This window comes from Trachinotus anak, unplaced genomic scaffold (genome assembly GCF_046630095.1).
Source record: "Trachinotus anak isolate AG129_WGS33_773 ecotype Australia unplaced genomic scaffold, CSIRO_AGI_Tana_v1 ptg000028l, whole genome shotgun sequence".
In the NCBI taxonomy this organism is placed as follows: domain Eukaryota; kingdom Metazoa; phylum Chordata; class Actinopteri; order Carangiformes; family Carangidae; genus Trachinotus; species Trachinotus anak.
The window spans coordinates 9,260,001-9,281,131 of NW_027273879.1; the positions used below are offsets into that span (position 1 = coordinate 9,260,001).

Consider the following 21,131-nt stretch of genomic DNA (forward strand, 5'->3'; position numbering starts at 1 on the left):
GTGCAGTAAATGAGGTTAATGGTAGTAAATTTAATGTAAAATCAGTAAAAGTGCCCCATCAATATTAACTGATATATATTTATATGGTAAAGAATAGAATCTGACAGTTTAAATTTTTTGGTTTAAATTTACATTTCACACAATTTAGGATGATTATTAAGCGTGTTATACATAATGATAAAAAATATATAAGCAAAGTTAAGTGTAGCATTAAAGATAATAATTGACTGATGACATTATCCACATATGACAGTGGACAGCTTCATTTAAGGATCCCACGTGTGTCAAACAGGCTAAAGCCGTGGAATTCAAACTGAAAGTTTAAGTGTGTCACTATTTGCCTTGCGCTGATGTAAGGAAGAAGATACATCACGTTTTTACTGATGCAAAGCGTAGTCTGAACATGTACATATATAATAAAATACTTGATATAGATTTTTTTAAAGATTTAGTTATAAGCTATATATTTTTATTCAAATGTCAAGAGTCACATTAGGATGCCAGATATCACGGAAGATCATAACTACTGACTTAGCAGCAGTATTAATGTATAGTGTGTATATATGATATCTTGTAATATCATGGTCATATATAATATAATAGATTATAATACACATTATTATAAAAACATATTGTTATATGTATATATTTTTATTTAATTATCATTATATTATTATTTTCTAGTTTATGAAGTTTTTTTTGTTTTGTTTTTTTTTAATGTGCATCTTCCACAGTGCACTCTATAAGCCGGTGAGGTCTACAATGGCTTTAATGAAAATTGTGTCGTCTCTCAGATAGGGGCTCTTGCCAGCCAGTTTAGCCAGTGGACAGAACAGCGGGCAGCCACTGGCGATGTTCATCTCACTGATTGGCCGTTGGAAGGAGGTGGAGGTGACATCAGGGCGGAAAGCATCGATTATGTGCTCCCTGTTGTTCTGATCCAAGAGCATTAGAGTGACCTGGGGAAAGAGGAAGAGAAGGACATTAGCCTAATCTGTGCCATTCATTACAGTGAGTATGGATTACAATGAGTGGACAGATCAGTTACACTTCCTCCTACCTTCTGACTGAATGGCCATTTGAGCAGAGCATCACACTTGCCCCTCATGACAACAAAGAACAGTGAAAGGTGCGTTCCTCGACCCGTCCCGTCACCATTCAGATACAGCCTCAGACACATTTTGTAGCCATATTTGCTGGAGTAAAATGCTGTGAGGAGGAAGAAAAGAAAGAATCCAGAATGTAACCAGAGCCTAAAAAGGATGTTATATTAGAGTAGGAGTGACATGAACACTCCCTAAAGGACAAGGGTGTAGTTCCGTGGAATTTCCCTAGTCTACACGCCAAGAGTTATGGTCATGCAAACCATGTCAACTGAACTCTCTCTAGTTCAGAAATAACCATGAAGCTCTGACACAAGATATGCCACATGTAAAGTAGACCTTTGAAATGGATGCTGGGTGGTGATTATGTCTTTCATCTTACCAGGTGAGAACATTGCAGGTGTTCGACCTGCCACAGCGTCCTGTCTGCGGCGAGAGAATTCAGAGATCTTCCAGACAAATATCCCGTCGTAAGTGCAGAACTGGAGTTCTCGCAGCAGCTGTTCGGTCTCAGACAGCTGCAAGTCTCTCATAGTCAGCGTTCTTTCTAGCTGCCGTACTTTGTTGGACAGATTTTCAATCTTTTCTTGGTCTAAACGATGTTGATGCGAGAAAGCCTCCAATGTCACTGAACTGCGCTCCACTTCCCGGTTCAGGACACACACAATGTTTTCTAAAGCGCTCACCTGTTGAGAGACGGCAACAAATTCATTTAGATCCTCATTCAACACCTGTAAACAACAGTGGTGGCACTGCAGCATTAAATCCATTGAGACTCACCTTTTTTTCCAGGTCCACAGACTGTGCAGAGGCTGCAGCTCCGATGCCCATAGCGTCTCCCTCCTCAGGAGCCCTGTACAGGCTCAAACCAGAGTCCTCCTGCCACTCTCCGGGACCAGGAACCTCTGCACGTGCCCGAGCCACTGACAGCACCATGGGCAGCAGCAGACGCAAGTGCTCCATGGTGCTGCTGTGCTCATGGTCACTGAGCTTCCCGTTCTCTATCTGAGAAACACAACAAAACCTATTTAGCTGCTACTGTAGAGCCAAACTGAAATGTCAGAACTGCAGGGCTTAAATGTTCACTCAGGTTTATGCTGAGCTATTGTCCTGCTGTAAACCTGGGTGGTGGTGGTTTTACTTTGAGGTAAGTAAAGTTGTGTCTCTAATTAATTACATTTGAGTCACAGAGTTAACTATTGGTTTCCCCAAAAGACAATTAGCCAGCCCATGTCTGAAAAACCCAGTTTCCAAAACAAAACAAAGATGGTAGCTATCTGGACAGCAAACAAAAGCACAACTTGGGAAATTGGTTAAAAATGGTTTCTATTACTCAGCAGATGGAAATATTTTTTAATCCAGATGGTTAGAGCAGTCAGAACAATGATAAATGCTCTTATACGAACCTCTGATTTTTCAAAACTCACCAGTTAATTATTATTATTATTATTATTATTATTATTATTATTATTATTATTATTATTATTATTTTTGTTTTTTAAAGAAAAACTGGTTGTCACCTTTGTGACCTGAATGTATGCTAAAACATGAGAGACACAAACTATGTTGTATCCATCTGTTTCAAGTTTTTCATACTGTTGAGTAGAGCAGGAACAATACAACAATTTTTTGTCATTTATTGATCTTTTATTTTTCGTGTAAACATCAGTCAAATTGGCAAAATATCAACCTTTTAAAAACACATTTTTTGATAGAGATTTCCTGAAAATCTGGTTTCAAAGCATAAGCAGTTGTCTCTAAAAATTTAATATTCAAGACTAAATAAGCAACAGTAAACGTTCAAGTTCAAGGTTCAACTCAAGTAATATTTTATTATCAGTTTAAAAACCCTGTCTAATCGGCTCTCTCAGGACTATGTGGGTGTGTTTTGACCGTGCACTGGCAACATTGTAAACCCACTGACATCAGATTTAAATTAAAATGTTACTCAACTCTGATTGGTGTATGGAAATAAGTTGCATCGCATTTTTCAAACTGTGTCCCGCCCACTTCAAACCACTGTGAAGAGCTCTGAAACAGCCCAGACAGATATCTTTCATGTTAAATAACCAAAACAGTTCTAACTTTGGCAGAAAATTATGTGTTCGTGCACAACCCCAGCGATCATGGTAAGAAGCTGATTGAGAAAATACGTTTTTAGTGCCGATAAACTGGTTTATCAAAGGATTGTGACAGAGAAACGTATTTTAACAGGACATTTTACTGTTAAAAAAATAAACTTGTCAGTGGTCTCAGGTGTAAAACCACTGTCCACCGTCCACTGTGAAGCTGTTTTTCCATATTTTAGTGCATATAGTTAAGGGAAATATGCTTATTGCTTTCTTCTTGAGAGGTGGATGAGAGGATCAATACTCCTTTCATGTCTGTATGTGAATATGAAGCTAATGCACGGGGGCATTTAGCTTAGTTTAACACAAGGACTGGAAGCAGAAGGAAACAGCTTATTAATTAATTAACATGTTATAAAATGTCTTTTTTAATCTAGGATTAAACTGGAGGGATAAAATGATTAGTCATTTAATCTATAGTATGTTTAAAAATTGTGAAAAATTGCAATTTACAATTTCTCTAAACCCATGGTCATGTTTTCAATTTGCTTGTTTTGTCTGATCAACTGTCCCAAGCCTAATAAGTGTATTTCCCAACATGCTGAACTGTTCCTTTTTATTCTTACGAAATTACAACATTGTAATAATGCCAAAAAAGAACCCACTGAAAGCATTATATTTGATTAATTTAGCATACATACCACAGATTTGCAGCCCACTTCACTGAATGGACAGGCGCTCTTTGACTTGGCGCAGGTTCTGCTGTGATCATTGAACTGAAAGGAGAATGGACAAAGAAGATGTGAGTGGACCAGCTCCAAACAATACATCAACTCAAACTCAAAGTGAAGCATAGGATTCTTAGTCTTAAAGAAACTAAGCGGCCAAAAAGGCATCATTTGCTAAAACCTCCATTAGAAAGGAGACTTTGAATGTTCGGGTGCTCAGTATATGGAACTCATGGGTTTGCAGTCGTGGATGATTATAGTAGTTGGCTTTTCTAGTATTTTATCTATTCAATGCCACATTTATTGTAACCACATGTAGCATTAGTCTGTTCAGAATAAAGAACAACCTTGATAATAAAATATCTAATAGCATTTGTTAAGAGAGGAAATTGTTATGCTGATTTATATATAAAGTTTAAGCGTAATTTAGGTAATTGCTCAGACCTTTTCTCTTGGGATCTTCTTCTTGCCACAGTCCTTGCATTGTAAGGGAAACTTCTGGCAGATTTCATCATGGGCCTAAAATACACCATTAAGGAGAAAATTACTTTGTGTCCATTCATGGAGACAAAACCAGCAGCTGTTTTACTCTAGATAATCTCTATCTCTCACCTTGATGTCTTTAAAGTTGAAGGTCACTTTGCAGTATTTGCAGTTGAGCGTTCTGGCCTCACATTCTCTTTCATTATGTCTGTCCTTCTCTGTACGAAGGATCAAGGTTTGGCAGGCTTCGCACTGTATCCGCTCAAATTCACAGCGACCTTCATGCTGAGCCTAAACATGGAGGACAGATCTGAGGTTACCACCACATTCCTACCATTTGTGTTTGTCACGCAGCCCAGATGTGTCTATTCACTATCTTTCAATGATGTTATCAAAGAATAATAGTTGAACATGAAGATGCCACACCCTTGTCAGTTAAAATAAATGAAACACAAACTGACACACACCCACATGTAAGCAGGTGTGGATGTACTGGCAGCAGTAATATGAAAAACAAGTAAATTCATTTGATGAGTCATATTTAGTAATTATGATTATTATGATGATTTTCTAATTATCAGCCTTATTATGACCAGGACTTAGTTGTACTATATGATTTTTAAAACACAAGTAATATACAAAAGAAAAAGAGAAGAGATTGATTTCAAACATCTGACCTTAAAACAAACGAAAAAGAAACAAACAAAAAAAAAAAACGAATATGGAAGTCATTGGGAGATGAGGAAATAAAAGTACTAAAAAACAGAAGCACATAAATAAAAAGTAGACGCACAGCAATAAATTAGGGGGAAAAAATCAGTTCTTAATTTAAAACGAATAAGTTTGATCATGTTATTTTTAAAAAAGCTGCACAAAACTCTTTTCGAAAAATACCGGGAATCAAAAGGGGCGGAGCTTGACTGTGAGGTGGAGTTGACAGAGAAGCTAGTTGCTTTCACAATGACTACCAACAGCACGCTGAAGCCACAGAGCAAGAGCCACAGGTAGGTTAGCCTGTTTTTCGTTTTGACTGCTCACTTTCAGACATGCTACAAAGGCAATCCTTAAACCGAATCGCCATACTAAATATGATTCATCTCAAACGGCGTTTCAGTCAGATCCCTGTCCTCACTACGCCACTCAGACACCACGTTTAGTCTATTTTTCCAGCTCTGTAATACCTAGGTTTGGGTGTGTATGGCTAGCTAATGGCAGTGTGGATCTTTCCATGAAAGGGTGACTAAGACAGCAGCCCAAAAATGTTCATATAAACATGGGCGTATCATACAGCAACACTGCAAACTAAAGCACACTTTCATGCCATGGTCACAGAAAGCAAGCACGTGTTCATAAAATAAAGAGGAAGGTTCATCGCAAGCTTGCCTAACCAGTCACAGCCACATTTGCAAAGCATGCAAAACAATCTCCAGACACAGACAGTGTTCTCGTTTTAAACATATTTCCTGCCATCACATCATTTTAACATATGCTTTCTAAAGCCTTATCTAGAGAAGGTCATAGGGTACAGTTCATTCAAACCACAAACAGACAACAGCCACTATAAACATCCTGTACGCTGAATTAGCGTCAGAAAGCAACCTCTTTACTTGATACAATGACTAACTCGCCAAACGCTGAGGTATTTAGAGTAGAAACAAAATTGCAGACAGATGACAGTCATTCATACATGCAAACACTAGAACACCAACAGCTTTCATGATTATCATGGGGCTTTCCTGGATTCGTACAAACCAGAGTCTGTCTGAAGGGTTTGGCTTACTGACCAAACCAGTTTCTGTTGTGCAAGCTTTCAAAGCCAGTATAAATTCAGCTGTTTCATTATCAAGTAATGGTCAGCTAACTAACCCGCCATCAGCAGTCAAGCAGGGTCAGGCGGGTTAATGGTTAAGCTGCCTCTTATATCATGGTACTTTCCCACAGAGCTGTTGTTGATAAGTAAACTGTAGACTTTAGGGACTTTCCAGGCTGCATGTTAAGTTTCACTTCCTGTTCTCTGCAGCGCATGCAATACAACCACATTGTTCAGCCATGATGTGAACTAAGGCCTTTAGGGGAAAAAAACACATGACTAGGGAACGTACAAAGTGTAACAGGACAGACAGATTAAAAAGTACTGACAGTATTGATTTGGGTGCGGTAAATGGGTTAACTGACACTTGTACAAGGTTTAATATGGGTCAGATAGAGACAAACACTCAAACAGAAAGCAGAAAACACAGCCACGATAACAAAAAGTAGAACTTCATACCTCATACTCTTTTATTGAACCTGTCCAATTACAGCCCTGGTTTAAACACCTGGCTGGCAGACTTGCTATTTCCCGACCTGCTGCATTGTCTGGAAATGCCTGGTAGAAAAAAGAACCAGTTCAGTGAATCATAAAGCCATGAATTGGCAGAGTAGGTTGCATTGTGTGAGGTTGTGGTGCAGGAAATCCCCCTCAGACTGCTCATGAAACAACAGTCTGATTTTCCTCTAAGACAGAGTGGGAGTGAGGGAAGGGAATCTGATTACAAGGAAGATGTCTCTTTAAATACCAATGTTGGTTGAAAACTGAATATTTAATAACTTACCTCATTACTATTGAGAATGGAAATAGGCTCCTCGTATATTTCCTCTTGGCGGCAGGCTTCACAAGGCTTTGGACCAGAACTAACAAACAAAACAGGTTTGTAACTTTATAGTGAAAAACAGCTGATTGGCGCTAACAGTCAGCAACAATTTGCTGCTGATCCATGACTGGAACAACTGCTGACCAATATGGATAACAGCTCAAGTAGATGAATGAATAATTAATGCAAGGGCAGGGAAAGAAGCCTATAGTGCTATACAAACGCAGCAATCCTTGATAAGCTGTGGGATATTCATGAGAAAAATGTATTAGCTATTGAAGGGTTGAGGTTGAAGAGAAATAAATGACTATTACTGACACACGCAAGCACGCAAACAAAACCCAAACAAAAAGCATGTGTGAAATTATCATTCTACACATAACAGGTCACGTGAAATTACCTTTTAAAACATCAATTTCAGCTAGCAGTGCACACCCAAAACTTCAATTACTAACAGCATTTCACATGACACAGGCATAGCTTCTTTTTGGGTTTTTTTTCAAATGCAAAAACAGAAATTTCACTAGTGCTTTTTGCTGTGGTCCAAATGTTGGAAGATTAGCAAAATGAGACTCTGGTACATTCATGTTTTCAAAGTTAAGTTTAATATATTTTGTTATATTCAGTTTTATGTATAGCTATTATTATTAATTTTCAGTGAAGTGCAACATTTCCTGTCACCTTATGTCTAATGATACTCTCAAAGTATCATTAGACATGAGGTGATAAACCAATGTATTCCTAACAAATACAAAATGCATTAGTCCATTACTGAACAACCAGTGAGTCACAGATAGGAAAAAAACAATGGACACCTATGGAATGAGTTGGCATCTTAAGCCAGATGGCAACCACCAGAGAGTCAGTGACAAGGAAAAACATTGGAGACCTTTAGAATGAGTCAGCATCCTAAGACAGATCCTGTGATCACTGATATCACTATTCAGTCCAGTCATGTGAGGAATGAGCCTGCATAAAGTAACTGATCTTGGGAGCAAACAAATCCCCAGAGACGAGCAGAGATAAGGACACAGGATGTGCTGAAGCATGTCCAGTAAGAAGGTAAACATAACGAGGTGGAAGGGGTTTGCATTTCACACGGTTGTAGGTGGTCTGACGACCTCCAGTCTACCTGGTAAGCTGCTTGAAGCAGTGTACACAGAAGCGGTGGCCGCACTGAGCCTGGACAGGCCTCCTCAGCACCTGGAGACACTGCTGACATTTATATTTATTCTCCATTGGCACTGACAGCACACTGAGGGGGATCCCTGGTAAAGAGTTGGGACAGTCCAACGAGATTCGGGCCATTCTTCTCCATCAATCTGGTGCTATAGCCTGTGAATGAATACCAAACATAACAGCTGTCAACAGCCAAGCAACTTGTGTGCGACAGAAACAAGACAGCACATCAATTATAATGCTTTGTTTTGTGTTTTCACAGACATCCCAGTAAATACTTAATGAACACTTCCAATAGGTGGCAATATACCAGGAAATGACATACCGGTAATTAAGAGGTAAAGTAATTATAGGATGTCAGAGTTATACCTGCTGAAAGTGTCAGCACATGGGGAATTCAGCAGATGTACTGAAAGGGTAATATGAGCAGCATAAGCTGATAATTTTACTGTGAAAATATAAGGCTGATTCATCATTGTGAAGGACCACCCTAACAGTGTTAAGTTTGGCAGCTATAGCCTCAAACATGTTTTACATGTCACAGCCAAATGGCATATTAAAATAACATAGAACATAAAAGAATATAAACAAAGCCTTTATTGTGATTGCACAACAGTACATAGTAACGAAATTTGAAGTGAAGGCAGTGGGGAGCCAATGATCCTCTTGGCGGAATGCATCACTCTCTGATAGCACTCCATAGCAAAGGTCAAAATACCAGAGGTAGTTTTGCATGAAATAAAAAAAATAAAAGTACAATCGTTGAGGCTACAGTGGAACCTGTGTGCCACTAAAATCCGCTGCGACATCATGTGATGAAACATTTTTGTTCTACAAAGTTATTGGCCACACTGTAATCACAGCTTCACCCATGGCTGACTGAAGTATGTCTTTGCTGCGAAAGACATGCTAACATGCGCACCATGGTGAAATGGCTTGCCTTATCTGCAAAGCCTATACAGAAATGCATGCAATTTCTTTTGGGTTATCTTGCACTGCAAGGACTTACAGGAAGAGCTATCTATGGGAGAGATACTGATCTGCCAGAAAGCATACATGCTGGTGACACATTGATCTGATGAGTTTCTCTAGAATCTCAACATGAACAGCAGAGCTGGAGTGCATTTAAGACGACTAACTGATGCTAAAAGAACTTTGCTAATGCCCGTGCCAATTCACAGAAAAAAGGAAGAAGTAGTCATTAAATAGTGCAGCCTTACTTCATGCTTTCTGTATGTCAGCGTTTTTCCGACAGTTTTTGTTCCGTAAGCTGATGCAACACTTGCAAAATTCCAAACGCTTGAACTGTTAACCTGTATTCGTCAAAAACGAATGTTAATTTGGCTGAGAGTTGAAAGCCAAGGAGGGTTGCGGGTTATAGCGCCACCATTTGTTCAGTCTGTCTTTACGTTATTTTTTTTTTTCTTGGGTAACATCGGAGTTTTAAAAAACATTCAGTCTTCCTCTGGAACGCGTGTTTACAACTATGTGATGTCAAAGGCCATTGGTCTCAATCTACATGCTCCCTTTGCACACACTGAAGTTTGAAATGTGTGTGCTACATGGTATTTGGTACTCAAAAGTTGGAATTTATTAATGAGTACCTTGGCTAATTATCGTGCTTGTGCTACCATCTAGTGGTTATTATATGCTCTGCCCACTCGCAATGTGGTCGCAATGTTTATATTTTATTTGTATGATAACTGCACTTTACATAAAGCAACATTTAAAATACAACAATATGAAGCACAATGTTTATTCCTTCCTTCAATGCCATCTAGTTAAAGTATCAAGCATTACACTGTTTTTTGTACAGTTTAAATTAGGTCCCAGGACCCTGCAGATTTTAATGAGTATGATGCCATAGTAACGCCGGTTATCACGTCTTTTGTGGTAGCCTCTCCGGGCAGAAAGTGGTGCAAATTGGTGCAAAAACTCTACTCTCTTGTCTGTTGAACTACAGACCACACCAGCCAGTACAAAACTGAATAAAGTTAAGAGTGGTGGCAACTGCCAGACTTACCGTCACTGCATCAGAGTTTACTTCACTGATTAAAGCTTGCTCGGCTAATGATGCATTTTGACACCTAATTAGCTTTATCCTTATCTCTTTATCAGTGGCTATAACAAAAACAAATGGGGTGGCAAGAGTGTGTCATCTCAGTCTTCTCATTAGCTGTCCACTCCTACTCCCAACAATGCCAGTAGTGCTCATTTGATTAAGGTGGAGGTACTGTTGATACACTGTAAATGATTTTAAGCTAATCATAGGTTGAATAACGAGTTCAACAAGGCATTCTGAGAAATACTAATAATATGTTGATCATGGTTCTTTAGAAACTTTAATGACTTCAGGCCACTCGTTAGTCTGAAAATAAAAACTGGATTTTTTAAGATGAATTAACTTATTTAATTATGTTAACTTAATAACAAATTTTTTGTATGATGTTTTACCACGCAGGGACTGAAACAGAATTTCTCCAGAGGTGTCAGTAAAATGCAATCTCATAGTTAGTCATTGCTTTAATTGTCCAAATCAGACTAAAAACCCTGGCTTTGGCAATAATTTCACCTCCACAGTTTCCTGCAGTGGAGTACCAATGTTGAGGTAGAACAATTTTTGTACATGAAATCTGGAAACACTTTTAAACCTTTCTTTTAAAAATGTATGCATGAGAATATTTATTCCATTTACTTTTCCATTCCATTTACTCATTTAGCAGCTTTTATCTAAAGCAACTTACAAGTGAGAGGACGTGACTATTCCATTAGTGATGCATAATTTCTCATTTTTAAAAAATCCCTTATGGGGAAAAAAGTTGGAAGTTTTTTCCCCTTAAACCAGCAGATGTCATCATATACCAGCATATTCCCTCATACCCACCAAATTTCGTTTCACAACTGCATGAAATCATACAACAAACAGATCACGTACGTGTCTCTGCAAATATGAACAGGTTGTAGCTTTACATGTCAGGACATGAGAATATAACCTTTGAGTATTTCTGCTGGTTGGCAGGAGGCTAAAAGCTGTAAAATAATTTGCATTTTACATTATACAAAGTCCCTGCACCTATTCATTTGCTTGAGTCAAATCATGTTTTAAAAAAAAAAGAACTCACACATAAATTAAAATTCATAGTCAATCAAAATGCCACTGATCTTTGCAGGCAACAAGACTACCTCTTTACACTAGCACTACAGTTAAATACCATATTTTCAACCCACATTTCAACCCATTGTTTGGTTAGAAATGCACTGTATTTTGAGCAAACTAACTATGGAAAATTTATGGAAATGTTGTGCCTCTGTAAAAAGACAGTCAAACAAACTTTAAACAGCTTGGGGTAAGGCTGGGACGGGATTATGAGAGTTTGATGAACTCTTTGTAGATGTGGCTTAAAAGTAGGAAATATCCAAATCTGCATCGGAAATCTCCTGAAACTTCTGTATCGAGAAGTGAGATCATAAGTGTTGTTGGATCACAAAAAAAAAAAAAGATGAACGATACTAGGAACATTAAAGGTCACTGTGCCCCATGAATGATTTCAGTAGCAGTCTGAACCCACAACACACCAGCAAACATTTACATTTACATTAACAAACACGTCATCATAGTAAAAGTTATAATGAAAATCTCATGTTCAAAAGACTCATAGCAAAAGCACTTGACAAACGCATGAACATCATGAGTCAAGTGAGCATATGACCCGTAATGCATCATCAGTCATTATAATAATGACTAGTTATAATTGTAACCATTCAAGCAACAACATGTTTCAAGTAAGACTGTTATCCAACTAAATAACTGTTATCCTTTCTAACTATAATAAATTAAGTTGGTGGGTATTTTTTTTATTTTGTGATTTTTATGTTTTTAATTAATATTACTTATATTTAGTACATTAATATTACTTTAAATTAATTTGTTTCCACATTTTAAACTTCAGTCCCATTACATGGGGAGTAAAACAGCAAAACTGCTTAATTTACACTGAATTTTCTAGAATAATGATTAGAAATTATTCAGTTGTCTTGTTCCTCTCTAGACTTCTTATCAGTTTCACCAGCTAAGCACCAGCTAAGGCGGGAAACATTTTGCATTTCACCTCTAAGAAAAGCCTGTTGCTACTTTACTTTGGAAGTCTTTTCTTAGCATAATTCTCTGACTATGTATCTGACAGATCAGTCCATTCAAATTTCATGATGACTAATTTTTCACTACTATCACTCATCTTTCAGTATAATGCCTGTTTTGTTATTTCATAATCACTTCACAAGTTTCCCGTGTTCAAACCTGTCCAACCTGATCATAAAGGGCATTGTGTAAGAAGTCCAATAATGTTATAGACATTAAAACAAGGATCCTCTGCTGTGAGAAATGAGCTCAGCCTCCATTCGTACAACAATACACCCAAGCTGTTGTCGAGTTTGTATCCATAGAAACATTGACAGCACAGCAACTACAAATTCAGTGAAAACAAGCATCAAATCAAATCAATCTCATGTAGAAACCATATGCTGATTATCTTTGCCATACACCACACTCCTGAAAAGACTAATAGCCAACCAGAACTTTGAAACAAGAAGTGAAGTTACATGAAAGCAGTCAGACACCAAATACAAACACAGCTAAACTCTTAAAACTGAGCTGTGATAAAACATTTAATAAGAAAAAACTACCTTAGCTTTATTTTATTTTTTCAACTGTGTCCACACGGCCACAGTTGTGTAAGGTTAACATCTGACAGAGCAATACAACCAATATGTCCTTTTAAAAACAGTGCCTTGAATAATAAAGTGTAACCAAGCGATCCCTTCAGTCTGCATAGCCATTTCTTTTTCGGTCTCAAACAAAAGACCCTGACAACTTGTTAAACAAGTAGTTGAAAACACCCTCCCTGTCCTGTCACTCCGCCATGTTCTTGCCCAATATTCGTCTTTTACTCCAGACTCTCTAGACTGACTGCGACACTGTGGTGAAACCAAACCTGAGCCTTTACTCACCGAGCTTCCAAAGAGTGCCCTCTCGACTTATAATGGTGCATCACCCTCCCATAGTATTTGTGCACCGTCTAGAAAACACCCTCATATTCGTCACACGTCGGCGTATAAAAGTGACACCTCATTCAGCCAGAGTCACTACTCACACTGCGCCTTATGGGTCGTTAACCTGTGCCTGTATGGTGGTGAACAACTTTGTCACCTTTACTTATTTTGCGTCTATGTTATTGGTTAAATGGGAGGAATGATGTGACATATCTACGTATTTATCTTAACACTTAAACTTACGTGTGTGTGTGTGTGTTGGCGCCTACGCAACTTTTATGAAGCTAGGTTAATGCTAAGTTAGGCAGTGCTTGACTGTAGTTACAGTCAAGTTATGGGTTTAGCGTATTAACTACACAGTCAGCTAACCGCTAACGCGCTCATTTGAGAAAAAGAAACATCAGCTCAGCTAACTAACCTTGCCGTCTGGATGTCGTCTCTGTCGACAGAGAGAAAACGAAACTGTCCGTCACGGCATGAGAAGGGCAACTCAACCTTTACTGAGCTGTTTACAATTTGTGCTGTGTGCGCTGCCTTCGTGATATGCAGGCAGCTGGGGAGAACGGAGTCACTTTCCCTTCCAGCTCTACACTGCTTTTAGGTCGCCTGGACGACTCCGCCCCTTTTCCGGCGCTGCCCCGGAGTCGAAAACTAGTATACCAGTTCGTAGCGCATGCGCAGTATCGTTCACAATGTGGCCGTCCGTTTGTAAACCCTGGTTATTTCAGCGACACTGCGTTGTGATCTCCAAAGGTACGAGTTCCAGCACGCATGGTCACCGTTATTTGACAAAAGCGAGAATATGCGATTTGTATTTTTGTTAAACCTGGATGTCGTAATTGTTTTAATGTCAAAATGAACGAATTTCAAAGCCCTGCTGCTAGCATAACGAACAAGACTCCACAGCGCACTTCAGCTGTGGAGTCAGCTCAGATCACTGTGCTCAAATGAATTAGCGTTATATTATTTTGTATGAAGCAATAGGCAGCTTCTCTAACTACAAAGAAACTAGTTAAGTACATTTTTTGCTATAAAACCCCATAATCAGATGTCAGCCCTAATACTATACACATATCAATTGTCCATTTTCATTGTGACCTCTCTCTGTAAAGCATATGCAACACCTGCTGTATTCTGCAGCCAGTATCAGTAGATAGCCGAGTTCGTGCAATATGAGGGCAATAAACAAATATCAACCAGTGCAATGTGGCATTAACTCCTCTTGGCTCCGTCTTTGCATCTGCAGTGTGTGTCCAGCAGCTGCACAGCAGCAGCAGTGGGTTTGCAGACACCTGCTACAATGGGCTGTACCCCGGACACATTCCCACCACCCCCATTCAGAGAGCCCTGTTGGCCGTTGGGTCAGGAGTGGCTGCGCTACGGGACCCCTACAGACATGGTGAGACCCTCACACATGAGGTTTGGGCTGCATTCTCTGTTATTGTTTACATTCATCTTTCATTTTTTCAAAAACTGCTTTCCCATGGGACAAGTCTGGCTAAGGATATTTGTTGCATGTCACCCCACATTCCCCACCATTTCCTGTCTGTATCGCTATCAGATAAAGGATAAAAATCATCTATAAATGGAATCAAAGCCTCCCCAGGGACAGAAAAGTATGACAGTAAAGCCCAATCACAAATAACATCCTGTATAGTCAAATATGGAGACAGCTGTCCTGATGGTGGAGCTATAGAAAACCCTTATTGTTCCAAATGGAGGAATTTCTTTGAATAGAATAGAATCTTTCATGCATTGCAGCCTAGTCAAAGCTATGACGTTTATCATCACTTTGATAAAAAGCAGGAAAACTAATTGAAGCTTTCATAATTTCTATAGTTCATTCACATGATAAGATACCTAAAAATTCACTTTCTTGTTACCTTCTCTGCGTTTTCACCCATGTCTGTTTGTTGGTTTTGATGGGGCAAGGGCAAGGCCAAGACCCCAAGTGAATTTTGATTTAGATCCAGGAATCTTTTTGTTTGTCACTTCCCTTAACATTGCAAGACAGCACGTTTTTTCACACCGCACTATTCGGTGCAGGTCCAGATAATAATTCGAATCTGGTGGAAGAGTCTCGCTGAATCAGCATTACACACAAGGTTGTACTTATTAATAGATAGTAGCACTCCATATGGCACCAGCAGCTTCTAGAAATGCTAACATCGGTATTTTATAAAACATGCAACCACTAAAAAAAAAAAAAAATACGGTAGTGGTCACGACATAGCGATGTGTGTCTCAGACGACTTCCTTTTTTCCTTTTTATTCTTCAATTATAAGAGCCAGACAGACGTGTCGGATTGTTTGGTGGAGGTCTGCGTCTTTTTTCTTTTTTCTTTTCCATTCTCAGTAGACAGTGAACTTGAAGTTCTGAAAAAGCCAAGTCAGTGAACCTTGTGATGAGAATTTTTAGCCAAGCTGCTATTTCCAAAGTGAAGAGCGAATCCTTCAAGCTAAGTTCATCAAAATTGCTGTGCAACTTTTTCAGACCTTGACAGGTAATTCTGTTATCTGGTTTGGAAACTGATTGACTGTGAGAATGAATTATTTTCAGTTTTGTCTCTCTAACAGGTCAGGGAAGTCCAAGTACAAGTACAAATCCAAGGAGTCAGGGAAATGAACATTGTCATACAGACATTGTGTTTTAAGATATGCTCTAAATTAAGAGACAATGCAAGAGACATGTAGGAATAAAACCAAAGTGTGCCACATTTTCGGAGTGTTTTTGCAAACCTCAGTTCACCAGTCTACAACTGATACTTATATCAGAAAGTTGTCCCTGGCCTGACTTTAACAGTTTACAGTAACTTGAAAGAAATTTTCATCATCTCCATCATCAAGTGATACCAACAGGGACTGCACTGAAAGTTGTTTTTTCTCTTGTATGGTTGAGCACAGTTGTTCATTCTCATTGTTTTATTCTCCCGAAACTACTGTTACTCTTGGAAACAGAAATGAGAATAAATACAAAGTGAGACCATATTATATGTCAGTTACCCTGAAACTCTCATGGAGGAAGAGAGCACTAACACCTGTCATCTGACATTTAGTCTGGAGACCACAGGTGTCTTTAAAGGGCATATCCTGTCTCCTGGTGTATGGTATTGGTTGATCTCATAAAATGCTGGATCCTGTGATTATAATCCCTTTTTCTGTAGACTCTGTCTGCCTGGTAAACACCCAGGTTATTCCAACTCCACGACCCCAGTTTCTAATGCAGAATCCCTGATAAAATTGTTGTCCCTAAATCCAAACAGAGTCAATTCTGATGACATCACCACACATATTTTCAGACAGTTTCTCATACTGAAAAACTCTCCTCCAGACACAGATGACACGGAGCAGCTGTTTTCACATGCTGTGTGGTACTCTCCATAATGAGTAAACCAATGTGTCTCATGTGAGTCACTTAAGATCAAGTATGCAGCTAACTTCAGGCTATATTTAAAGCTCTACTTTTAAACAAACTGCAGAAGTTTGAGAATCTTTAAGACGAAATACATCGTTTGAGGAAATCAGTTATTAGATAGAAGGTTCGGCAGCAACAAAAGGTCCCATCTTGGAAAATCTCTTTTCTGTTCATTTAATTCCCTGGGACTCTCTGTGCGCTTTGCAGACATGGTTGCAGTGCTCGGCGAGACGACAGGACACCTGGCGCTGATAAATCTCAGGGAAAGGATGAGAAATGACCCTGAAGGCTACACTATCCTAACGTGAGACATTGTGTCCTTATTTGGTAACATTCGGATTTAGACACTTTTAAATAGCATTATCTCTACTGTGATGGAATTTAGATTTTGTTATGCTGGATATTGACTTCTTGTTCCAGAGAGAGGCCCAGGATTCGGCTGTCCACACTCGATCTGAGTAAAATGGCCTCACTGCCCGACGGCTCTTTTGGGAGAGAATACCTCCGTTTTCTGGAGGACAATGTGAGTGTCCGCTGATGTGTTGTGAAACTCCCTACAAAATCTGCTACTTGTTTCACATTTCATGATACAAAGTTCATCAGGCTAAATGCAGCCAGATTTTTCACCATTTACATTTCTCTTTCATTTTCACTTTCGTATTGATGTACCTGTTCTCTCTCAGCATGTGACCCCTGACTCAAGGGCAGATGTGAAGTTTGTGGACAACGAGGAGCTAGCTTACGTCATGCAGAGATACAGAGAGGTGCATGATTTGTTGCACACCTTACTGGGCATGCCCACCAACATGCTGGGTGAGTCAGGCTTTGTGTATTCTGAAAATTCCTCCCAGAATATGTTTGAAACCATCGCTCTTCTGCAGAAATTTGGCTTCTACAGTCAGATTGTGTTGCTTCCTGGAACTACCAATCTAATCCAGGCACCTGCTACAATGCCTTATTGATAATATGACTAAGGCTCAGCAAGAATTATTGCGTGCATGGTAGACAAAACCTTGCCAGCTGCCACGCTCTACAGATGTCCTGCTTTTAAAAGCCCCTTCTTTTACACTGTCGATCTGGACTTGATATTTTGCTGATGAAATACGAGTGATTTGATTCACTGTTTCAACCAAATAGCTAAAAGAGGAAAACGTACTCAGTTGGGTTTCACAATAGAGGTTGGTTTTGACACATTCACCGTTTACTGATTTCTTGCTCTTTCTTCTCCTTTCATCTTAAATAATTTACATATTGGTTTCTTTCTCCATCTCCGCCTGCTGCCTCCAGGTGAAGTGGCAGTAAAGTGGTTCGAAGCTGCTCAGACGGGGCTTCCAATGTGTGCTCTTGGAGCTGTTTTGGGGCCACTTCGGCTAAATGCAAGGTACAATATCTGTGTGTTTACCACAGTGTAGACAACCAGGATGTTAAGTAAGCCCTCTAGCAAACAGTATGATCAGAGGTAGAGGTGGGGGGAGACATGATACAGTTCAAAAACAGGGATAACTCTACATTTTTAGACAGTGTTAGACATTTATAATGTTAGGTCCTGTTGTTCACATGAAAAGTGACAGAAATAGTTATATAAAGACAGGAAAAAAAGAGTTAGAGAGAAAGATTAAATCCCTGGACCTTGTCCCACCTACGTACAGCTGGCCAGGTGTGGATGGAGAGGGGCTTTCCAAAGCCATTCAACCATCAGATAAAGTACTTCTTTTGGAGGATGTTGGCAGCTTTACTGTCCAGGTGTCATAATACACATGAAAGGAGTACTGATAGACTCACTGTATTCACACTCAACACTTTACAGTCTCATCATACAATAGAGCTCGGTGCTATGGGTTAGGGCTGTAACTAACACTTGTTTTCAGCAGCAATTAACCCCTGAGCAACAGTCAAACAAAATCCAAAAATATATACAGTGCATTCAGAAAGTGTTTGTTATGTTGCAGCATTTTGGTAAAATAGAAAAAAAACCCACATCAATCCACACTCAATCCTCAATCAAGAGAGAGCATAAACAGAATTTTGGAAATTTTTGCAAATTTATTAAAAAGGAAAAACTGAAACATCACATTGATATACATATACAGAACCTTTACTTTGACACATGGCATTTAGCTCAGGTGCCTTCATTTCTCTTTGTCATCTTTTGAGATGTTTCTACACCTTGTTTGGAGTCCACCTGTGGTAAACTCAGCTGATTGGACATGATTTTGAAAGGCACATACCTGTCTATATAAGTTCTCACAGCTGACCGGGCATATCAAAGCAAAAACTATGGATCTTCCTGCACAGCTCATAGATAGATTGTGTCAAGGCATAGATCTGGGGAAGGATACAAAAAATGTTCCCAAGAGCACCGTGGCCTCCATAATGGAGGAAGTTTGAAACAACCAGAACACGGCCAAACTGAGTAATCAGGGTAGAAGGGCCTTGGTACGAGAGGTGAACGAGAACCTGATGGTCACTGTGGCTGAGCTCCAGGGATCCTGTGTAGAAATGGAGAAACCTCCAGAAGAATGACCAATTCTAAGTTTCATGTCTGGTCTTCTCCAAACATAAGGCTTAGAATTGACGCTAAACAGTTCAATCTTGGTTTCATCAGACCACAGAATCTTATTCCTCACAGTCTGAGTCCTTTAGGTGCTTTTTTCCAAACTTTCTTTGAGGTGGCTCACCCTTTTACAGACTTCAATCAGGCTCTGTGACTGCCTCTGCTGCTGACGTAAAGGCGGATGAACAAATGATGAACAAATGCCAATAAACTACTTCCTTATGTGTAAATCATCCATCCTTCCTCATTCCAAAACTGTGAATTTCCCTGTGTTTTCAGGGAAGTTGGCTATTTATTAGAGACTAAATAAATCAGTTGTGGCAAAGTTTCCTCTTCACTGTTGCATCATGTTCAAATTTTCCTTTATTGTATCACCTTCTTCCAGCCGTTTACAGTCACTGTTCACGTCTTTGGGGCCCTGGGCTCTGCAGAACGGGCGACAGGCCCGCTGTGTCCTCAGCATCTTCTATGAGAGACGATGGGAGCAAAACCTCGAAGACCTCCGACAAGAGCTCAACATCCAACCGCCTCCTCTCATACTCAGTGCATCCAACAAGAGGAGCACCTGAGATAGATGCATGGTTCAGGAATCAGTGGACTGAAGACTTTTAATTGTGGAGGAACCATAAATATTTCAAGTGTGACACAGTGGAATTTTTTTACATGAACTACTGAGCAAATGGGGAAATTTCACATTTGGCAAACTAGGCTTGTTCCTACTTTATCCTAAATTTATCTCCCTTGGTGTTAAGTTAGCTTTTGCTTTGAAGCAGGTCTGGTTCAACAGGCCATGCTCAGTGACCTGTTATTGAGAATGTGAAAGCGAATGTGTTTTAATACAGTCGTAAATTATTGAGAAATGGTATAACACGCACCTGCAGTTGTACAAACGCTGATGTATGGGAAAAGATCAGATGCATCCGCCTCTGTTATCTTTTAGCTCACTATACTGTACTTGTACTGTGAATCAATTGTGTCACTCCCTTTTACAGTAGTGATGTGTTCAAATTGTATACATTGGTCAAATGGAGTATATGATGAACATATTCAGTATCAAAAAAGCAACCTTTAAATTTTCTCAGAGTGAAAAACTATTTCAAGGTTGTTTTGATAGTTTATTTCACAAGTCAGAAAATATGAACAAATGTTTGCAGAATCGTTCCATTAAATACTTTGGACTCAGTGCACAAAGGTTAGTCTTGATTTTACGTTTATTGCTTTGTGGCTATGACAGTTACATGTGAAATATTAACCCCTAGAGATGTTGATGATGAAGAGGTGTATTGTGCCAAATAAAGGAGTAAAATCCTGTTGGAATACTTTTTAAATATATTACTAACAAAACCAGACACTCCCAAATATAATACATGGATCCAAAAAGTGACCTTAGTCATATGGCGCACATTACAAACTCATTAAGGCTCCAAAAACCCACCCTTGTTAAACAATGAAGCCCTGTCATGGCTTTATTGTTTAACAAGGGTTTGTACTGTTGGGACATGTGCAGCCAACCCTAATCCATACTGAGTTAAATCTGAATCACTCTCAAAGTAGGTTTCCTAATAGACTGTTGAAACAGCACAGTCAGAATGAATGGGCTATTACAGTGTTACTGTTACATGTGATTGCTACACCTACTGTACATTGCTACACAGGAAGTCTTGAAGAAACATGTACATTCTGACTTGTCTTGAAATGCTCATTTAAAAAGAAGGCAGGGTTAATAGAGGTGGCAGTGCACTTTATGGTTAACGGCAAGATGCAAATAAAAAATTTGCACATAAATAACATTGATCATGAACTGGTGAAGCCACTACTCCAGTTTTTTTTTACTTCCTCTCAATTGTACCTTAACTTCTACTCCCTGTTCTCACAGGTTTAATCTGGTATCAGAGGAACAGTGTTTCAGGTCACTTGA

At 39.2% G+C, this 21,131-nt stretch overlaps 2 protein-coding genes across 4 annotated transcripts; one reads left to right on the forward strand and one right to left on the reverse strand.

The window, feature by feature from the left end:
• Positions 1-632: 632 nt before the first annotated feature.
• traf2b (Tnf receptor-associated factor 2b) lies at positions 633-13,803 on the reverse strand. Of its 2 annotated transcripts, none has more exons than XM_071466776.1 (11): positions 13,663-13,803; positions 8,149-8,351; positions 6,978-7,056; positions 6,653-6,751; positions 4,513-4,674; positions 4,345-4,419; positions 3,874-3,948; positions 1,884-2,108; positions 1,486-1,789; positions 1,061-1,209; positions 633-959 (listed from the first exon to the last, which is right to left on the reverse strand). In XM_071466776.1, the coding sequence occupies exons 2-11, from the start codon at positions 8,322-8,324 to the stop codon at positions 741-743; spliced, it is 1,563 nt and encodes a 520-aa protein (XP_071322877.1). In that variant the 5' UTR covers positions 8,325-8,351; positions 13,663-13,803; the 3' UTR covers positions 633-740. The 2 variants fall into 2 exon arrangements, with proteins under 2 accessions (XP_071322877.1, XP_071322879.1); XM_071466778.1 differs by lacking the exon at positions 13,663-13,803 and adding an exon at positions 13,203-13,380.
• Positions 13,796-20,523, forward strand: coq4 (coenzyme Q4 homolog (S. cerevisiae)). 2 transcript variants are annotated; one of them, XM_071466780.1, is made up of 7 exons: positions 13,796-13,997; positions 14,491-14,643; positions 16,867-16,963; positions 17,080-17,182; positions 17,343-17,472; positions 17,947-18,040; positions 19,599-20,523. In XM_071466780.1, the coding sequence occupies exons 1-7, from the start codon at positions 13,937-13,939 to the stop codon at positions 19,780-19,782; spliced, it is 822 nt and encodes a 273-aa protein (XP_071322881.1). In that variant the 5' UTR covers positions 13,796-13,936; the 3' UTR covers positions 19,783-20,523. The 2 variants fall into 2 exon arrangements, with proteins under 2 accessions (XP_071322881.1, XP_071322882.1); XM_071466781.1 differs by lacking the exons at positions 13,796-13,997; positions 14,491-14,643 and adding an exon at positions 15,633-15,748 and having other exon boundaries at positions 19,599-19,920.
• The last annotated feature ends 608 nt before the right edge of the window (positions 20,524-21,131 follow it).